The following is a 13,139-nucleotide window of genomic DNA, read 5'->3' on the forward strand; positions in this document are numbered from 1 at the left end:
CACCAGAGGAGGGTCCCGGGTCCAGGGGATTTAGGATCTGGGTGGCACGGAGGGGGCAGGAAACGTCTGCCTGAACGGGTGCTGCCCCGGCCCAGCCGCCCTCCCCTGCAGGCCGCTCCCGCGGCACCGCCCGGACCAGGGCGGGCCTTTTCTGCCCTGATCTCGGCCGTGCACGGGCAGTTTTAAGTCGAATGAGAAGCCGTTTTACCCTCTGATTGTGCAGGACTGAAGCATCACCGCTCCCAGGGGAGCCGAGGCGTAGCCGTGCACTATGGCCCTGGCGGGTCGCTGTGCCCGTCGGCTGCGTCCGCTGCTCCATAGCGTTCTCGCAGGAGCGGCCAGGCCACCCCAGCAGGTTCCCGCGGGCTGCTCGGCCCCGCTCCTGAGCGCCTCCAGGCAGCGCGGGGTCCGTCCGACAGTCCCGACCAGGCCTCTAGTAACCAAGAAGGGCAAAGGTAATCGAGCGATCCCCCTCCGTGAGAGTTTGCCGCCCCTCGTTACGTCTCCCCGCCTGCTGGAAAGCAAAGTTCGTGGTCTCGTCTCATTTTCTCATCCTGTTTTTTGGGAAATGCTTATTTTGGTGACCAGAAATCGCATTTTCCCTCCTCCCCCAAAAGACTCTCCAGTGTCAGTCTCTGTGTAGGATGTATTTAATTTAATTTAAAGGTCCCTGAACACTCTTGTTGCAACGAACGGGGCTGTTTGCCTGACTGAGGCAAGCAGGACTTGGCTCCTGGGCTGTGTCTAAACTGCAGCCGCAGCACGGACTGTGATAACACCAGGGTTAGCTTTACCTTGGCTAACTCCGAGGCTGCCAGCACAGAGGTCACGAAGAGCCAGTTCGCTAAGCAGAGCGCTCTGTATAAGTGTCCGGGAAGGAATTGCAGGAACAGGGCATAAATTAGCTTTCCTCCCATTCCAGGCTGGAGTTGGTATCGCAGCGCACACAGCATAACTTCCAAACGCATCTCGGGTCGTGTGTTCAAATGCTGAATTATTTATGCACGTGCAGTGTGCTTATGTCACTGTAGCCCAAGCACCGATTTGTTCCTTTCTGTTTTCCGATACAGCTGCTTGGTAGGAGACTCATGTTTGTTTGTAGCACAGAGATTAACTGCACATGCAATTTGCAGCTAAAGGCAAAGGGCAGTCCCAAGCCAGAGTGACCGTGGATGCTGCCTCAGTGGAGGGTGTCATCAATTTAGAGGAAGTCAATGCAGAAATGTTGTCGGTGATGGAGGCTCTTAAGGACGATTTCAGCAAAAACCTCAGTATCAGAACCTCGGCAGGTCAGTAGCTTCCTGGTGTAATTCTGTGCTCTCTGGGACTGAGCTGAACGAGCCTCCCCAGCGCAGAGCCGCGTCTTTAATTTCCTGCAAATTGATTTTCATCGTACGGAGTGGCTCACCAGGTACCGCATTACTCCACCTTAAACCCTCAGCTAAAGACTTTCTTCACCCTGAGCTTGACCAGGAAGAATCCATTTTTGTTAATAACTTCCTGAAAATGGCTTTTGTAAGTGGGAGATGTCAGAAATGTCTAACTGAACTGTTTGCAGATGTGATGAAGAAGCAAGCTGTCAGCTAATGGTGCAGTAGGGCAGGAAAAATCCAATTGCCATTAAATTAGCCTTTTGGAAATTGCCATCAGGTTGGTGTCTGGCATATGCAGACTTAACTCTGCAATACATATTTGTGGTTAGTGACTTTTACAAACCCTGTTCACTTAGCAAATTCTGTGCTTCGGGAAGGACCTGGATATATTTGACTAAGCTATGGTTACTATAACATGCCGAAGCCACGTGTGGATTCGTGTGCAGTATCCTGTTTCAGGAATAAAACTTAACATTAAACAACGAGCAAATCTGAATCCTTCACCACCCCCAGCTCTGGCTGGGGCACTTGAGTCCTTAATGGTGTTGGAAAGTGCAGCTCAGTCTCTTAACTATTTATTTTAACCTCTGTTATTTTTTTTATCATGCTGATAAAGTGCCCCTTCTCCCTTGTGCTTTCTGGCCTGTTAACATTTTGCAGCAGAAAGTGGAGAGCAGATTAAGAGGAGCTGAGGGAGAAATAAAATACTTTAGCCAATGAACTGCACCTCCTCCTGGGACTTGGGAAAGAGGTGGGGGGTTTCAAGGAACGCTGCCAGGTTAAAAATCACATGAAAAATCTCTATCAACAGCCCTCATCCCTTGAGTTGCACGAATTTGAAAAATGACGTTTCCCTTTCACTCTTTATATTTACCTTTTCCATTCAGGCAATGAACACAAATAAGGCAGCTTCACTTTCCTGTTGCTCTAGCTTAATGCCGAAGTTCTGCTTTCCAGATTTCACAAGGGGATGCATAAATGTAAACTACAGGGCTGGCTCTGCAACGGAAAAGTAGACAGAATTTAAACACCCATCGTCTTCTTGTCGAACGCTTATATTTTGCATACTCTAAAGAAAGCAGGAAAATAAATGCCTGTTTTAACTGCTGTTTTGTGTTGGACAGAAAACCGCGGTCTAGGATTGGCATGCCGCCGCTGCATTCTTGTTTGTTTTTTCAGGGGCTCTTGATCATATTATCGTGACAACGAAAGATGGAAAGTTTCCGCTCAACCAGCTTGGGCAGATCTCGCAGAAATCGCCTCAGCGTATTATAGTCAATATGAGTAGTTTTCCAGAGGTAAGCTGCCATTCCCAAAAGCATTTTAGAGTCCAAATGCAAAGAGAAAGGGATGGAGTGGATCAGAGGCAAAAGCATTTTATCCCTATCCACACGCCGACTAATCATTGCTGCACAGGGTACCCCCCATGTCACAGCTGAGTTCAGCCCTGTGTCAGGGGGAGAAATCCCAAGATTGAGGCTTTTGGGGCTTGTGTAATAGTCTCCCATCACTTAAACCAGGGGTGCTGCAAGTGACATGGGCAGCTTTCTGCACCATGCAGCAGACCAAGGCGGGGGCAGGCGGCATGGTTGCAGAAAGGGCAGGAAGCAGAAATGAGCAGCAGATCAGGCAGGAAGCTCAGAGCATGGAGTAGAAAGCAGAGGAGTAGGTCAGGCAGGGGAAGGGGGTCAGAGTAGCACTTGGGGAGGGTGTAGGCAGTTCAGATCCAGGTCTCGCTGTAACTGAATCCCAGAGCTCTGGGGTGAGGCAGTTTGGACAACTCATTCTGTGACTCAGTCCACCTGCAGGAAGGAACTGAGACTGGCCGAGAGGCAGGTGCCATAGAAGGGGACTGCCACTGTACTTGCCAGCATCCTACATCTAACTAGAGGCCTGCTTCACTGTTAAACTCCAGCTACAACTGCTTGTCTAGACAGGTCGTTGTGTAACACATACACTGGGAACCAAACAAAGGCTTCTCCCTCGATTTACAAGGAGAGGCTAAACACCTGCACAACATTATTCACATCCTGACGCACTGTGTCGTTTACAGCATCTATCTGGCATTTGCATTGTATTAAACATCACACAAGTATTATGTGGAAAGAGCACGTGAAAGAAAAGCGCAATGTAGATAGATCTGCTGGGCCAAACACAATTTGTATTATTTAGACATAAGGTTTACAGAAACTGTTGGGAACTTCTTGGGGAGCAGTTCATTTGCTGTATCAGGATGAGGCAACAGTCTGGTATTTTTTCCCCTTCCTCCATCTCATCCAACATACACATTAAATAGTTTGAACTGTAGAAAGGAAACTAAGAGCTAGTGAAGGGACCATGGAATAACAGGTTTTGGCTTCTGACTCATATGATTTTTCCATTACTTTCATGTCTTAAAAGGTGGTGACTGGGTTTTACAACATTGATGCAACATTATTTGCATGCAATGAAGACATAAACGCTGCGTGGCTTTAACCTCTGCCGTGATTGATAAATGGTGCACACTATAAATACAATCTATGGTAGCTGCCTGTAGGCTACAAGTTAATGATGGGAAAGAGGAACAGAACCATCAACACTCTTTTAAGAAAGCATAACATCAGTGCATGAAAAAAGGTTCATGTCTTTTTTTTTAATTGCCCCTGTCAAAGAATGACTTAAACCAACAAACTGGCAAGAACCTTTCAGCAGAAGTACCTGATAAAATCTGAAGTTTTTGTTACAGTGCAACCATAGGGTTTGCCTTTATGGTCAGAAATCCCTGAGTATTGAAATCTGTAAAACCTGGTTTGGGGATCCACACTGCTCTAATGCTTGCTATTTCTAGACCCTGTCTTTTCTTCTTTCCCTAAAACATCAGATGCTCAAATGCTGTACTGAAGAGAACTGTCCTCTGCCCTCTCCAAGGCACCACACCACATCCCATCGTATGCATTTTGTAAGGGAGAATGTTTAAAAGAGGCAGGTTCATGTCCCGAGTGAGTCAAGACAAAGGCAAAATAAAGCTGAAGCAGAATATGCAGCTCCCAGTAATTCTGTACAGAAATTGTCATCAGGGGAATTTTAATATGGGAGGCGTTGCGAAATATAGCAATTAAAACTGATCCAGCTGAGCATTTAAACACGTGCTTAACTTAAGGTGTCAAAGGACTCGTGTCCCTTTCCACCTTGCTGTTCTTTCACGTGCCCTTTTGATGCAATCTCGCCTCACTGATATGTTTGTGTGCCAGGCCGGTGCTGCAAACACCCCAGGGTCAAAAGAAGCATAAAGGGTTGGGTGCTGAAGTACTCCACTGAATCAGGGCCTCAGCACAACGGGTAAAGCCAGCAGGCCAAATTTCTCCCTGGTGCAGGACCGCTGAAGATAACCGGGTCCTCTCCACCAGCCCGGTTTGTGGTAGAAGGCAAAGCAACCCAAGTTAATACTTACATCGACACTGGGATGATGAAGGAGTTGGGTACATGATAGACACCAGCCAGTTCCCAGGCCTACCTCTTGTGACGGGCGGAGTGGCCTTCCATGTCGGGTGCCTTCCTGTTGCCCGGGATGTTGCCCTGCAAGTGCCAGCAGGAACAGGGCTTGAAAAGGCTGTTAAAAAAGAGGCATAGTGGGGAATGCCCGGGCTCCGGTCCACACCTCCCACCGTTGCTTGGGTTTAACGTCACTGGACTGCAGTGAGGAAGGAGTCAAGCGGGTTGCCATTTCCAAGTAGGCCCCGCACAGTTCCTAATGCAAAATGCTTACTAGCATCTTTAAATGCCGAGACTTTCCGCCAGCTCTGCCCCAACCCAGGCTGGGCCATGGGGATTTGCTGCGGTTTTGATCTGCATTGCCTCAAACCATTCAATTGGTTTCAAAGAGGCAAAACTGTTTTCTTTTGTTGTTGCTTTTCCCTCCCCCCACCCCGCCCCCACAGCTCACTGCCCCCAACACCCCAATACCAGGAGAAGACATAGTTTGCAATTCAGTGTGATCAAAGCTCTCCGCACCAGTGTAACTTCCTGATCTCACTGCTAACAGAACTAAATGCTTCCACGTTCGGTGGAGATGGATTGCCAGCTATTGACAGAGTTCTGGCATCTGGTAATCATTATTTACTAATTCCTTTACCTTTTGATCTGGTTTACAGAGTACAGCTGCAGCTATCAAGGCTATAAAGGAAAGTAGAATGAACCTGAACCCGGAAGTAGATGGGATAATAATTCAGGTGCCAGTTCCTAAGTAAGTAATTATGACTCTAAATTTCCAGTTACACAAGACGATGTCATGGACTGCACTGGATTCCTTTTGGGATCTCAGTTGTGTGTCCCCAGGAGGGAAGTGCACACGGTGAGTGTACTGCCCTGACACAGCTGCTTTCCACATTTGGGGGTTGAAGCCAACCCCCACTGCCCCAGAACTATCTGGTGGAACCTCTTCCAAGCCTCTGAGCTCCATGCCACCACACTTTGGTGTTGGCAGCTCGGCCCTGCCCAGCCCTGGGTGGTTGCGGCAGTTCGCGAGAGGCGGCCAGGCGCCTTTCAAGCCAGACTTGCTGAGTTGAGTGGCTGACTCACCACCACGTTACTGTAAGTCAGAGGAGCTTGGCCAGCATTTAGCCATGCAGCACGGCGGTAAACCAGGAGCAATAGGGGTGAAACATTGCCCAGCTGCTGAGGACCCGGCACGAGGAAATGCTGGTAGTGGATGCAGGTTTACAAAATAAGGGAGAATTCATTCACTCCCTTCTCCCCTGTTCATCCCTGCAATCTAAGTAACTATTAATTAGAAATCCACATCAGTTCCAGAAGCAATCCCTTTTTATGTTCTCTGCTAAGCAGCTGTGCAGGGTGGAAACAACTCCTGTATTTAGAACGTGCGCAAAGGTCTCCCTTGATAAAGGCACTGGACTTGTATCTGTTCTCCATGACACTGGTGCAGATCCCAAATAACTCTGTTGACTTGAGTAGAGAGAACAATACTTTCTGGCGTCACTAGGGGTGGTTTGCTACCACTAAGATCATTTAGAGTCTGATTCCACTTCTGCTAGAGTCACGAGAGCTGACTTGGAAAGGAATGGACCCCGTGGGTGTTACAGGTTTATTGCCCCTCAGGATTGTACTGAAGCTTGGTGCTTTGCTGTGGATGCTACATCGCTGGAAAAGCCCACTGGGCCAATCCGGCTGTGGTTTTCTCTTTATTCATTTACATGAATCAGGCTCATCCGTGGATCTAGACAGATTGTTAAGGTGCAGGCCTAGGGCTTGAGACCAGATCTGGGTCCCTGCTGCAGCACAAGCTTCCTGTGTGACCTTGGGTGAATCCCTTAGTGTCCCTTTGCTGCTGGCCCCGTCTGTCAAAAGCCAGAGCTGCCCTGCCTCACCTAACAGAGAGGGGTCGTGAGGATCCGCACGTTCAAGCCTGAGGTGCTTGGATCTGATGGGGTGAGGCCCGGAGAGGAGCCTCAGATGGAAAAAAGCATTGCAGAAGCACGGCACTCAGCACACCAGGCCCAGTGAGCAAGGGCATGTGGTGCATCACCCCCTGCCCCGCATCCCACGGACTCGTGCCGGGTGTGGATATTTTACAAGTAGGCGACTCCTGGGAGGTGAAGATGAGCTGCATTTTCCTCGGGCTGAAAGGAATTCGGCAATGCTTCTGCGGCCGTTCTGGCCACGGAGCTCGCTAATTGTTGGTGTCTGCCGCTTTCAGCAAAACTGAAGGAGATTTTCATTCCGTTCGCCAGTGCCGCTTTCTTCCAGGCGCTCTCTGCCCTTCCCCCACCCCTAAGGAGTGGAGGCAGAGAGGAGGAGGAGGGCGCTATTATCTTCATAATTGCCTAGGATCTCGGGCTGCCGCACAGTAGTTTGATTGTTAATGGGCACTTGGGTCATCCTTGAATATGAATTACAGAGGAGGAGAAATCCAGAAACAGGCAAATCCTTTTCTTTTCTTTTTTTTTTCCTTTTTCTTCTCCTTTCTTTTCCATTGTTTTTAAACAAATGGCTGTGTTCTCGCCCTCTCTTTTTGGACCACACCGGAGGAAGGACAAGCCTTGCCATCTCCCTAACCGTTCTCATCATTAGGAGACCCCCCCAGCCTGCCCCCTTCTCACGGCTGATGGAAAGCCGTTGTCCTTATTCGCTTCGCGTTTCCCCAGGTGATTAGCAGGCTGGGCCATCCGGGGCTGGCAGGGTCTCACGATCATTTTGCAGTCAGCCCATGTCCCAGGCAGGTCTCCTCTTCAGCCTCATCCCGGAGCTCCCTCCCAGCCGTCTGTAGCACAATATTTAACGGGCTTTCAAAAAGCCCCGAAGCAGGGAGATGGTTTGAAAATAAATCCAAACCGACTCATTCAAAAACAAGTCCTGCCTTTTTAAACGGTGCGTCTTGGAATTAGTATTTTTTAATTCTTTTTTTTTTTTTTTTTTTTTTTTTTTAAAGCTCTTCATAAATTTTTCCAGCTCCCTAACAGCATTTGCAAAGGGCAAACTGACACTTTTTGTGAGAGCCAGAGAAAGCGAGCATGCACAGAGAGGGCAGACGCATGGCACAAACCACCCAGAAAACAGACTGGGAACCGGCTTCTGTCAGAGTGGGTCACTTCAGATGTTCGCATCGGTAGTAGGTATGGGCAGTGTTTTCCAGATCAAACGAATTTTTTCCCCCCAAGTGCTTGGGGGAAGCCTGGTGCTTAAAAAATATATAATACATGACTTCTGAAACATCTTTAGCACTTAACACCGCCACGTTTTGTCCCAGTCTGGCACTTGGATGTGTGTGGGTCCAACCTTGCCCTCGCGCAGGGAAGAGGGGAGCCTGAGGTGCTGATACCTGAGCATTTTCAAACTGCAATTTGCTTTTCCCTGTTCTGTCTCTGCATCTTCCTCAGCTTCACAAAAAGACTACTTCGTTTCACTTTGCTTTCACGTCTGCGTCCCTCTCAAGCCCCTGCGTTTGTGCTGCAGGCGCCACACAAGCCGCGTTTATTTGTATAAAAACATTTCCCGTCTTTCACAACCCACGAGAACATTTCTGTCGCTTCGATTTCTCAGGCAAGTTCGACCTGACCTCGTGCCCTTTGTGGAGAACCTCCTTCTTACAGCCATCTCTTTTTTAATCCATTGTGTTAGACTGGACAGTTTTTGTCCATTAGGAATATTTTTGCACAGTCTTTACTGAAAGTCCGATGAGTCACTTGAAAGTTTAATGACTCATTCTTCATTTTTTTTCTTTTCCCTTAAAGAAACACCCAAGGTCCCGAGCCTTGGGAAACCGAACTCGAGGCTTTTCATCTAAAAATGCAGCTGTCCTTAGAGTCCTGCGCTCCACTTCTCTCGTCCGAACAGACATCTGTCACTCACCTTGCACCGAGTAATGTATCTCGTATACTAGGTCTCAGCCCGCATCTTGAACTGTCCAGGCAGAGTGTCCTGTTAAAGCTAATTCCCTCTACCGGGTCCCTCTCGTGGTCAGGAAATTCCTAGCATTTATGATCCAAGCCCATTCTTACCAATGCACGCTTCTGCTGCCAGAGACCAGAAGTGGCCGCATTGTTTTCACGCCGCGTGCATGCACATGCTTCGCACTTTAAAGAGACCATCCAAGTGCCGCGGTGTTTGGACAACTGCCTGCCGGTGGAAGGAGACAGAGGAGATGCTGTCAGCAGCTTAGCACGCACTTCTGAAACCGATTGAATGCCAGTAGCCAGGGCTCGGCTATTGCCATCACTAGATGGCCCCGAGTAATGGTGCTGCAGATGAGCCTCACCACAGCAAGGGACACCTGGACATGGGTCCAGCATCTCTTCATTTCTGGGGCAGTGCAGCGCCCGTGGGCTGCTGCAACAGGGAGAAGCGAACGGGACGGGGCAGTCTCCTAGCCCCATTCCCCACGGCTGGTTAGGCCCCTCCTGCTTCCTCTGCAGCCCTGGGCTTTGAAGAGGAGACAAGACGACTGCCAAACCATACAAATGCAAGGGTCTCAGGCCTGGTGGCAGGATTGCTGCACTCCAGTGCACAGCTGCCCTCAAATACCAGGAGCCTGGTTCCATCCCGGGAGCAGCATCTGCCAGGAAGAAGCACCCGTTTCTGTGGCATTGCCGGGGGTGGGACTTGGGACCCTGCATCTCATTTCCCTGGAGAGCACCGCACGGCTGTGCCGCAGTGAGGGGACATCAGTGTTAAGCGAGGCAGATGAGGAGGCATGAGATCCACGACCCGGTGCCAAGAACAGAGGAAGTCTGGCAGCGCTACGCAAACAAAAACATTTCCTTGAGGGCCGAGCGATACCCAGTGGGGCAGTCTGGCCACCGCCTGGCTATTGGCTGCATCCAGCTGGACAGCGAGGAGGCTCTCATGAGGCTTCCGGCCCCCGAGACCAGCCGACAGATGCCCCCCTGGGAAGCTGCCTTTTCCTGCTGGTTTTGCCCACGTCACAGGGCTCCTGGCTCTGAATGCTTGCCTGCCCCCGCACTCTGACACCGGTACTTTACATCACATCACATCTGTATGACCCAAAGTTTTTGGCCCTGCATGAAATAAACCAGCCAGGTACCTCCAGGACTCGGCCCCTCCAGACACCCTGCTCACAGATGGGCTCAGTGGGCCAGAGACCCCCGGCTCCCATCTGTCCCTAGCCATGCCCGTCCACCCCCTGGCCACAGTTCAGCCCCCGAAAGGTCTGTCCTGGCTGCAGGTCCCTCAAACCCCTTTTTTGACAGCCAAATTCCCCTCAAGAAGAGTGGTGAAAAATGCTCGCTTTCTCCCCCCAACCCTAGGATAGGAATAAATGCCCAAGCCGACAACTAGTCTGTGCCTCTGCAGGCATCTGCTGTGAGAGACCTGGCTGCCAAAGGGAGAAATTAAATCAGGCAGGACTTACTGGACTGTGATGACTTCGGAAAGGGCTTGGGAGTGAAAGCCCCACTGCAATGAATCCCTCCCTGCCAGGGGGCAGAGCTGGCGCTGCGCTAGAAGCCCCCTCCACGCTTCCCCATTCCTGCAGGAAGAGCCTTGGCTCCACGCTGGGGCAGTCGACTCATCGTATGCTGCAACGTGTTTGCTTTGCAGCATCCTCTGCCCAGAAGAATCAAGAGCTTGACCCAAGCTGCTTGGAAAACCGTAGCTGTGGAGTTCATTTTGCAGTCGTCAGAAGCAGGTGCCAGAAATGACTCGTCTCCAGGGAACCAGAGACAGAGAGTGGTTAAGTGACTTGACCAAGGCCTGAGCACGAGACAGTGCTCAGTTCCAGTTCAGACCTCTGCTGCTCTCATTCTCATGACCTGGCCCCAGTACCCCTCACAGAAGCCAGCCAGCCATGGAAACTGTGCGAGTTTTGCTCGGGTAATGACAGTAGCATCCAACTCAGGCAAAAAGCAGGGCAAGGAACATCTGAATTACAAAGCCAGGTTGCTGAAAATGAGTATAAACACACCAAGACATTAACCTTAGAGGGAAAAAGTCTGCAATCTTGGCTTCTCCTCAGGTACCATCTTACATATGAGCTTGATGGAAATACCACGTGGTTCCAACACATTTGTGATGAGTGATGACCACTGGCTCAGTCAAGTCTAGGCTCCAGCTCCCAGATCTACTTTTCAGTCTAGTCCAGGTGCAGGGGGGAGAATAAGAGGTTTTAGTAAAAGAAGGGCATTTCCTCCTGCCTCGTCATGGCTTTGCAGCTGGATTAGGTGTTTCAGCTTAGGGGCTCAGGTTTGGAGTGTGAGCTGCCCGCCTTGCTCCCGCAGATGCCTTGGCAGCGCAGAAAAGGAAATCTTAGACATTTCAGCGTGATCTCCTGCCACCACGCAGAAAGCCACAAGTGTAATGAGATCTGATCGAAATCCCTACGCTGCTGCCGTGCTTTCTGCCCCACGCTGACTTGATCTGGTTGGTGAGGGGTCTGTCCATGCGTCTCCCTGCCATGGGGGCCGTTTCTCCACAGCCTGCATCAAACCGCAGGACCTCGGCCGGGCCGTGCTGTGCGTGACCCTGGTGTTTCTTCTTTTCTTGCTCTCTAGGGTGACCAGGGAGCACAGGGAGAGCCTTGTCAAGCTGGCCAAGCAGTACACCAACAAGGCAAAGGACTCCCTCCGGTGGGTGCGGAGCAATGCCATGAGCTGTGTGAAGAAGGCCAAGAGCACAGTGTCTGAAGACACCATCTGGCAGTTGGAGAAGCAGGTATCCACCCCCCCCATCTGCCTCCCCACAGCGAGCATGCAGACTTCCAGCTGCAGCAGGGGCAGACCCAGCCTCAGCTGGCATCCGTCAGCCCAGCTCCATCGCCTCCCATGGAATCAGCCCCCGGTGCTGGCAGAGGCTAGCGACGCCATCCATGAGACACAGCAGCACTTGCCCAGTAACTGCATGCAAGTGCTTCTACTGAAGCCAGTCACTCGGGGGATACAGCTAGGGACGTGCTTCAGCACATCGCTGAACAGCAGTCAGCTTCTGGCCTGGACAGCTGCTGTGCCAGTCACAATAGGAAAGCTGGGTAACGCAGGAGAAGGGCGAGTCAGGCTAACTTGGGTCTTGTGTTATGTTGCTGCAGATCCAGCAAATGACTGACGATACCGTGGCAGAGATGGACAAGCTGCTGGCAGCCAAGACCAAGGAGCTGCTTGTATGAGCCAGCTGCAAGTGAGCGTGGGCTGGGCGCACTGATGGGGACCTGTGTGCCAGGTCCAGCAGCCCATGCAGCTGATGGGACAGGTCAACTCATGCCTTATGGACAGATTCACAGCTTGATTACTCAGCCGATTGGCTCTTGACTATATTGGGTGGGGGGGGGTGAAGAGAGGAGCTCGGGCATGCGTGAAGCACCTTGGCCTCTCTGAGGACAGAACAGGGCTGTGGCAGGGAAGTCTGGGGGGAAACGACAAAATAATGGCCCCTTTGCAGCACCCTCCACAGAGGCACACAGGAGACCAAGTGGCCTGTGCTGCTGTGGGCGATGCCAGGTGGCAGGGACTGGCATGAGTCAAACCAAAACTTCAGTGCCATCCACAGGGCCCCTCAATCCACAGCGGGAACTCTGCGGTGCAGCACTAGAAGCCTCCAGAAAGCCAAACTGCTCCCACAAGTCGCAGCTGCTGTGTGTCGCGGGCATGTTCTTGGGGGCAGGACTCAGCCCTTCCAGCTGCAGCCTCTCTGCACTGGCAGGTCGTCCTTGCCGCCTGCCCTCCAGCATCCCAGCAACTCTGGGGAAACCACCAGCTGCAGGTTAACCCTGCTCTTGGCGCGGAGCCCCTCCAGCCGTCAGCCAAGCCCCCCAGACCGGGTATGTTGTGCACAGACAGCACGGGGGGAGGCCACAGGTTCTTCCCAGGACTCAGGCCGCGCCTGTCAGCAGTTCTTGGCTCTGTGTATTTTGGCCCAGCACGTTTTGTTGTGATGAATGAATAAAGGAGAGGCACAAACCCACGGTGGCTCCACAGCTGGCAAATTGCTTTCAGCCGATGGCTTCATTTCTTCTGACACCGATCAAACCGCCTTTCTTTCCCTCCCTGCATCGCCAGGACTTCTAAGTCATGACGCCACTCGACAGACCCACGCCCTGCCGACCTGCCCCGAGCAACACCCCAGCATTTTCAAGCTAAGCAGGAAGGTCTCGTGCTCAGTGCAACACTTCAAACCAGCCCTGGGGAACGGGTGCATTTATTGTAACGGGAGCACGGGTTTCTCGATGCGGTTTAAGGGTGCGATGGAAAGTTTATAATGGGGGGGTCCCAAAATAAAAAAAAACAACCCCCCAAAAACTCCAAACCAGCCTTGGCCCTGGTTGCT

The 13,139-nt window shown here is 51.2% G+C and overlaps 1 protein-coding gene across 2 annotated transcripts; it reads left to right on the plus strand.

Moving 5' to 3' along the window:
- The first annotated feature begins 11 nt into the window (after positions 1-11).
- On the plus strand, positions 12-12,801 carry MRRF (mitochondrial ribosome recycling factor). Of its 2 annotated transcripts, none has more exons than XM_006016892.3 (6): positions 12-455; positions 1,134-1,289; positions 2,553-2,671; positions 5,504-5,595; positions 11,375-11,534; positions 11,905-12,801. In XM_006016892.3, exons 1-6 carry the CDS (start codon positions 272-274, stop codon positions 11,980-11,982), a joined length of 789 nt encoding a protein of 262 aa, XP_006016954.1. In that variant the 5' UTR covers positions 12-271; the 3' UTR covers positions 11,983-12,801. The 2 variants fall into 2 exon arrangements, with proteins under 2 accessions (XP_006016954.1, XP_025049861.1); XM_025194076.1 differs by having other exon boundaries at positions 318-455; positions 1,071-1,289.
- Positions 12,802-13,139: the final 338 nt, after the last annotated feature.

Source organism: Alligator sinensis, unplaced genomic scaffold (genome assembly GCF_000455745.1).
Source record: "Alligator sinensis unplaced genomic scaffold, ASM45574v1 scaffold611_2, whole genome shotgun sequence".
Taxonomy (NCBI): Eukaryota; Metazoa; Chordata; order Crocodylia; family Alligatoridae; genus Alligator; species Alligator sinensis.

What these genes read in the sequence shown, in the direction of transcription:
- MRRF (XM_006016892.3), top strand. Translation starts at nt 272, where the DNA reads ATGGCCCTGGCGGGTCGCTGTGCCCGTCGGCTGCGTCCGCTGCTCCAT. An exon ending in CAGTATCAGAACCTCGGCAG is followed by an intron (nt 1,290 to 2,552) that starts GTCAGTAGCTTC and finishes TTGTTTTTTCAG; the next exon opens with GGGCTCTTGATCATATTATC. An exon ending in TCTGGCAGTTGGAGAAGCAG is followed by an intron (nt 11,535 to 11,904) that starts GTATCCACCCCC and finishes ATGTTGCTGCAG; the next exon opens with ATCCAGCAAATGACTGACGA.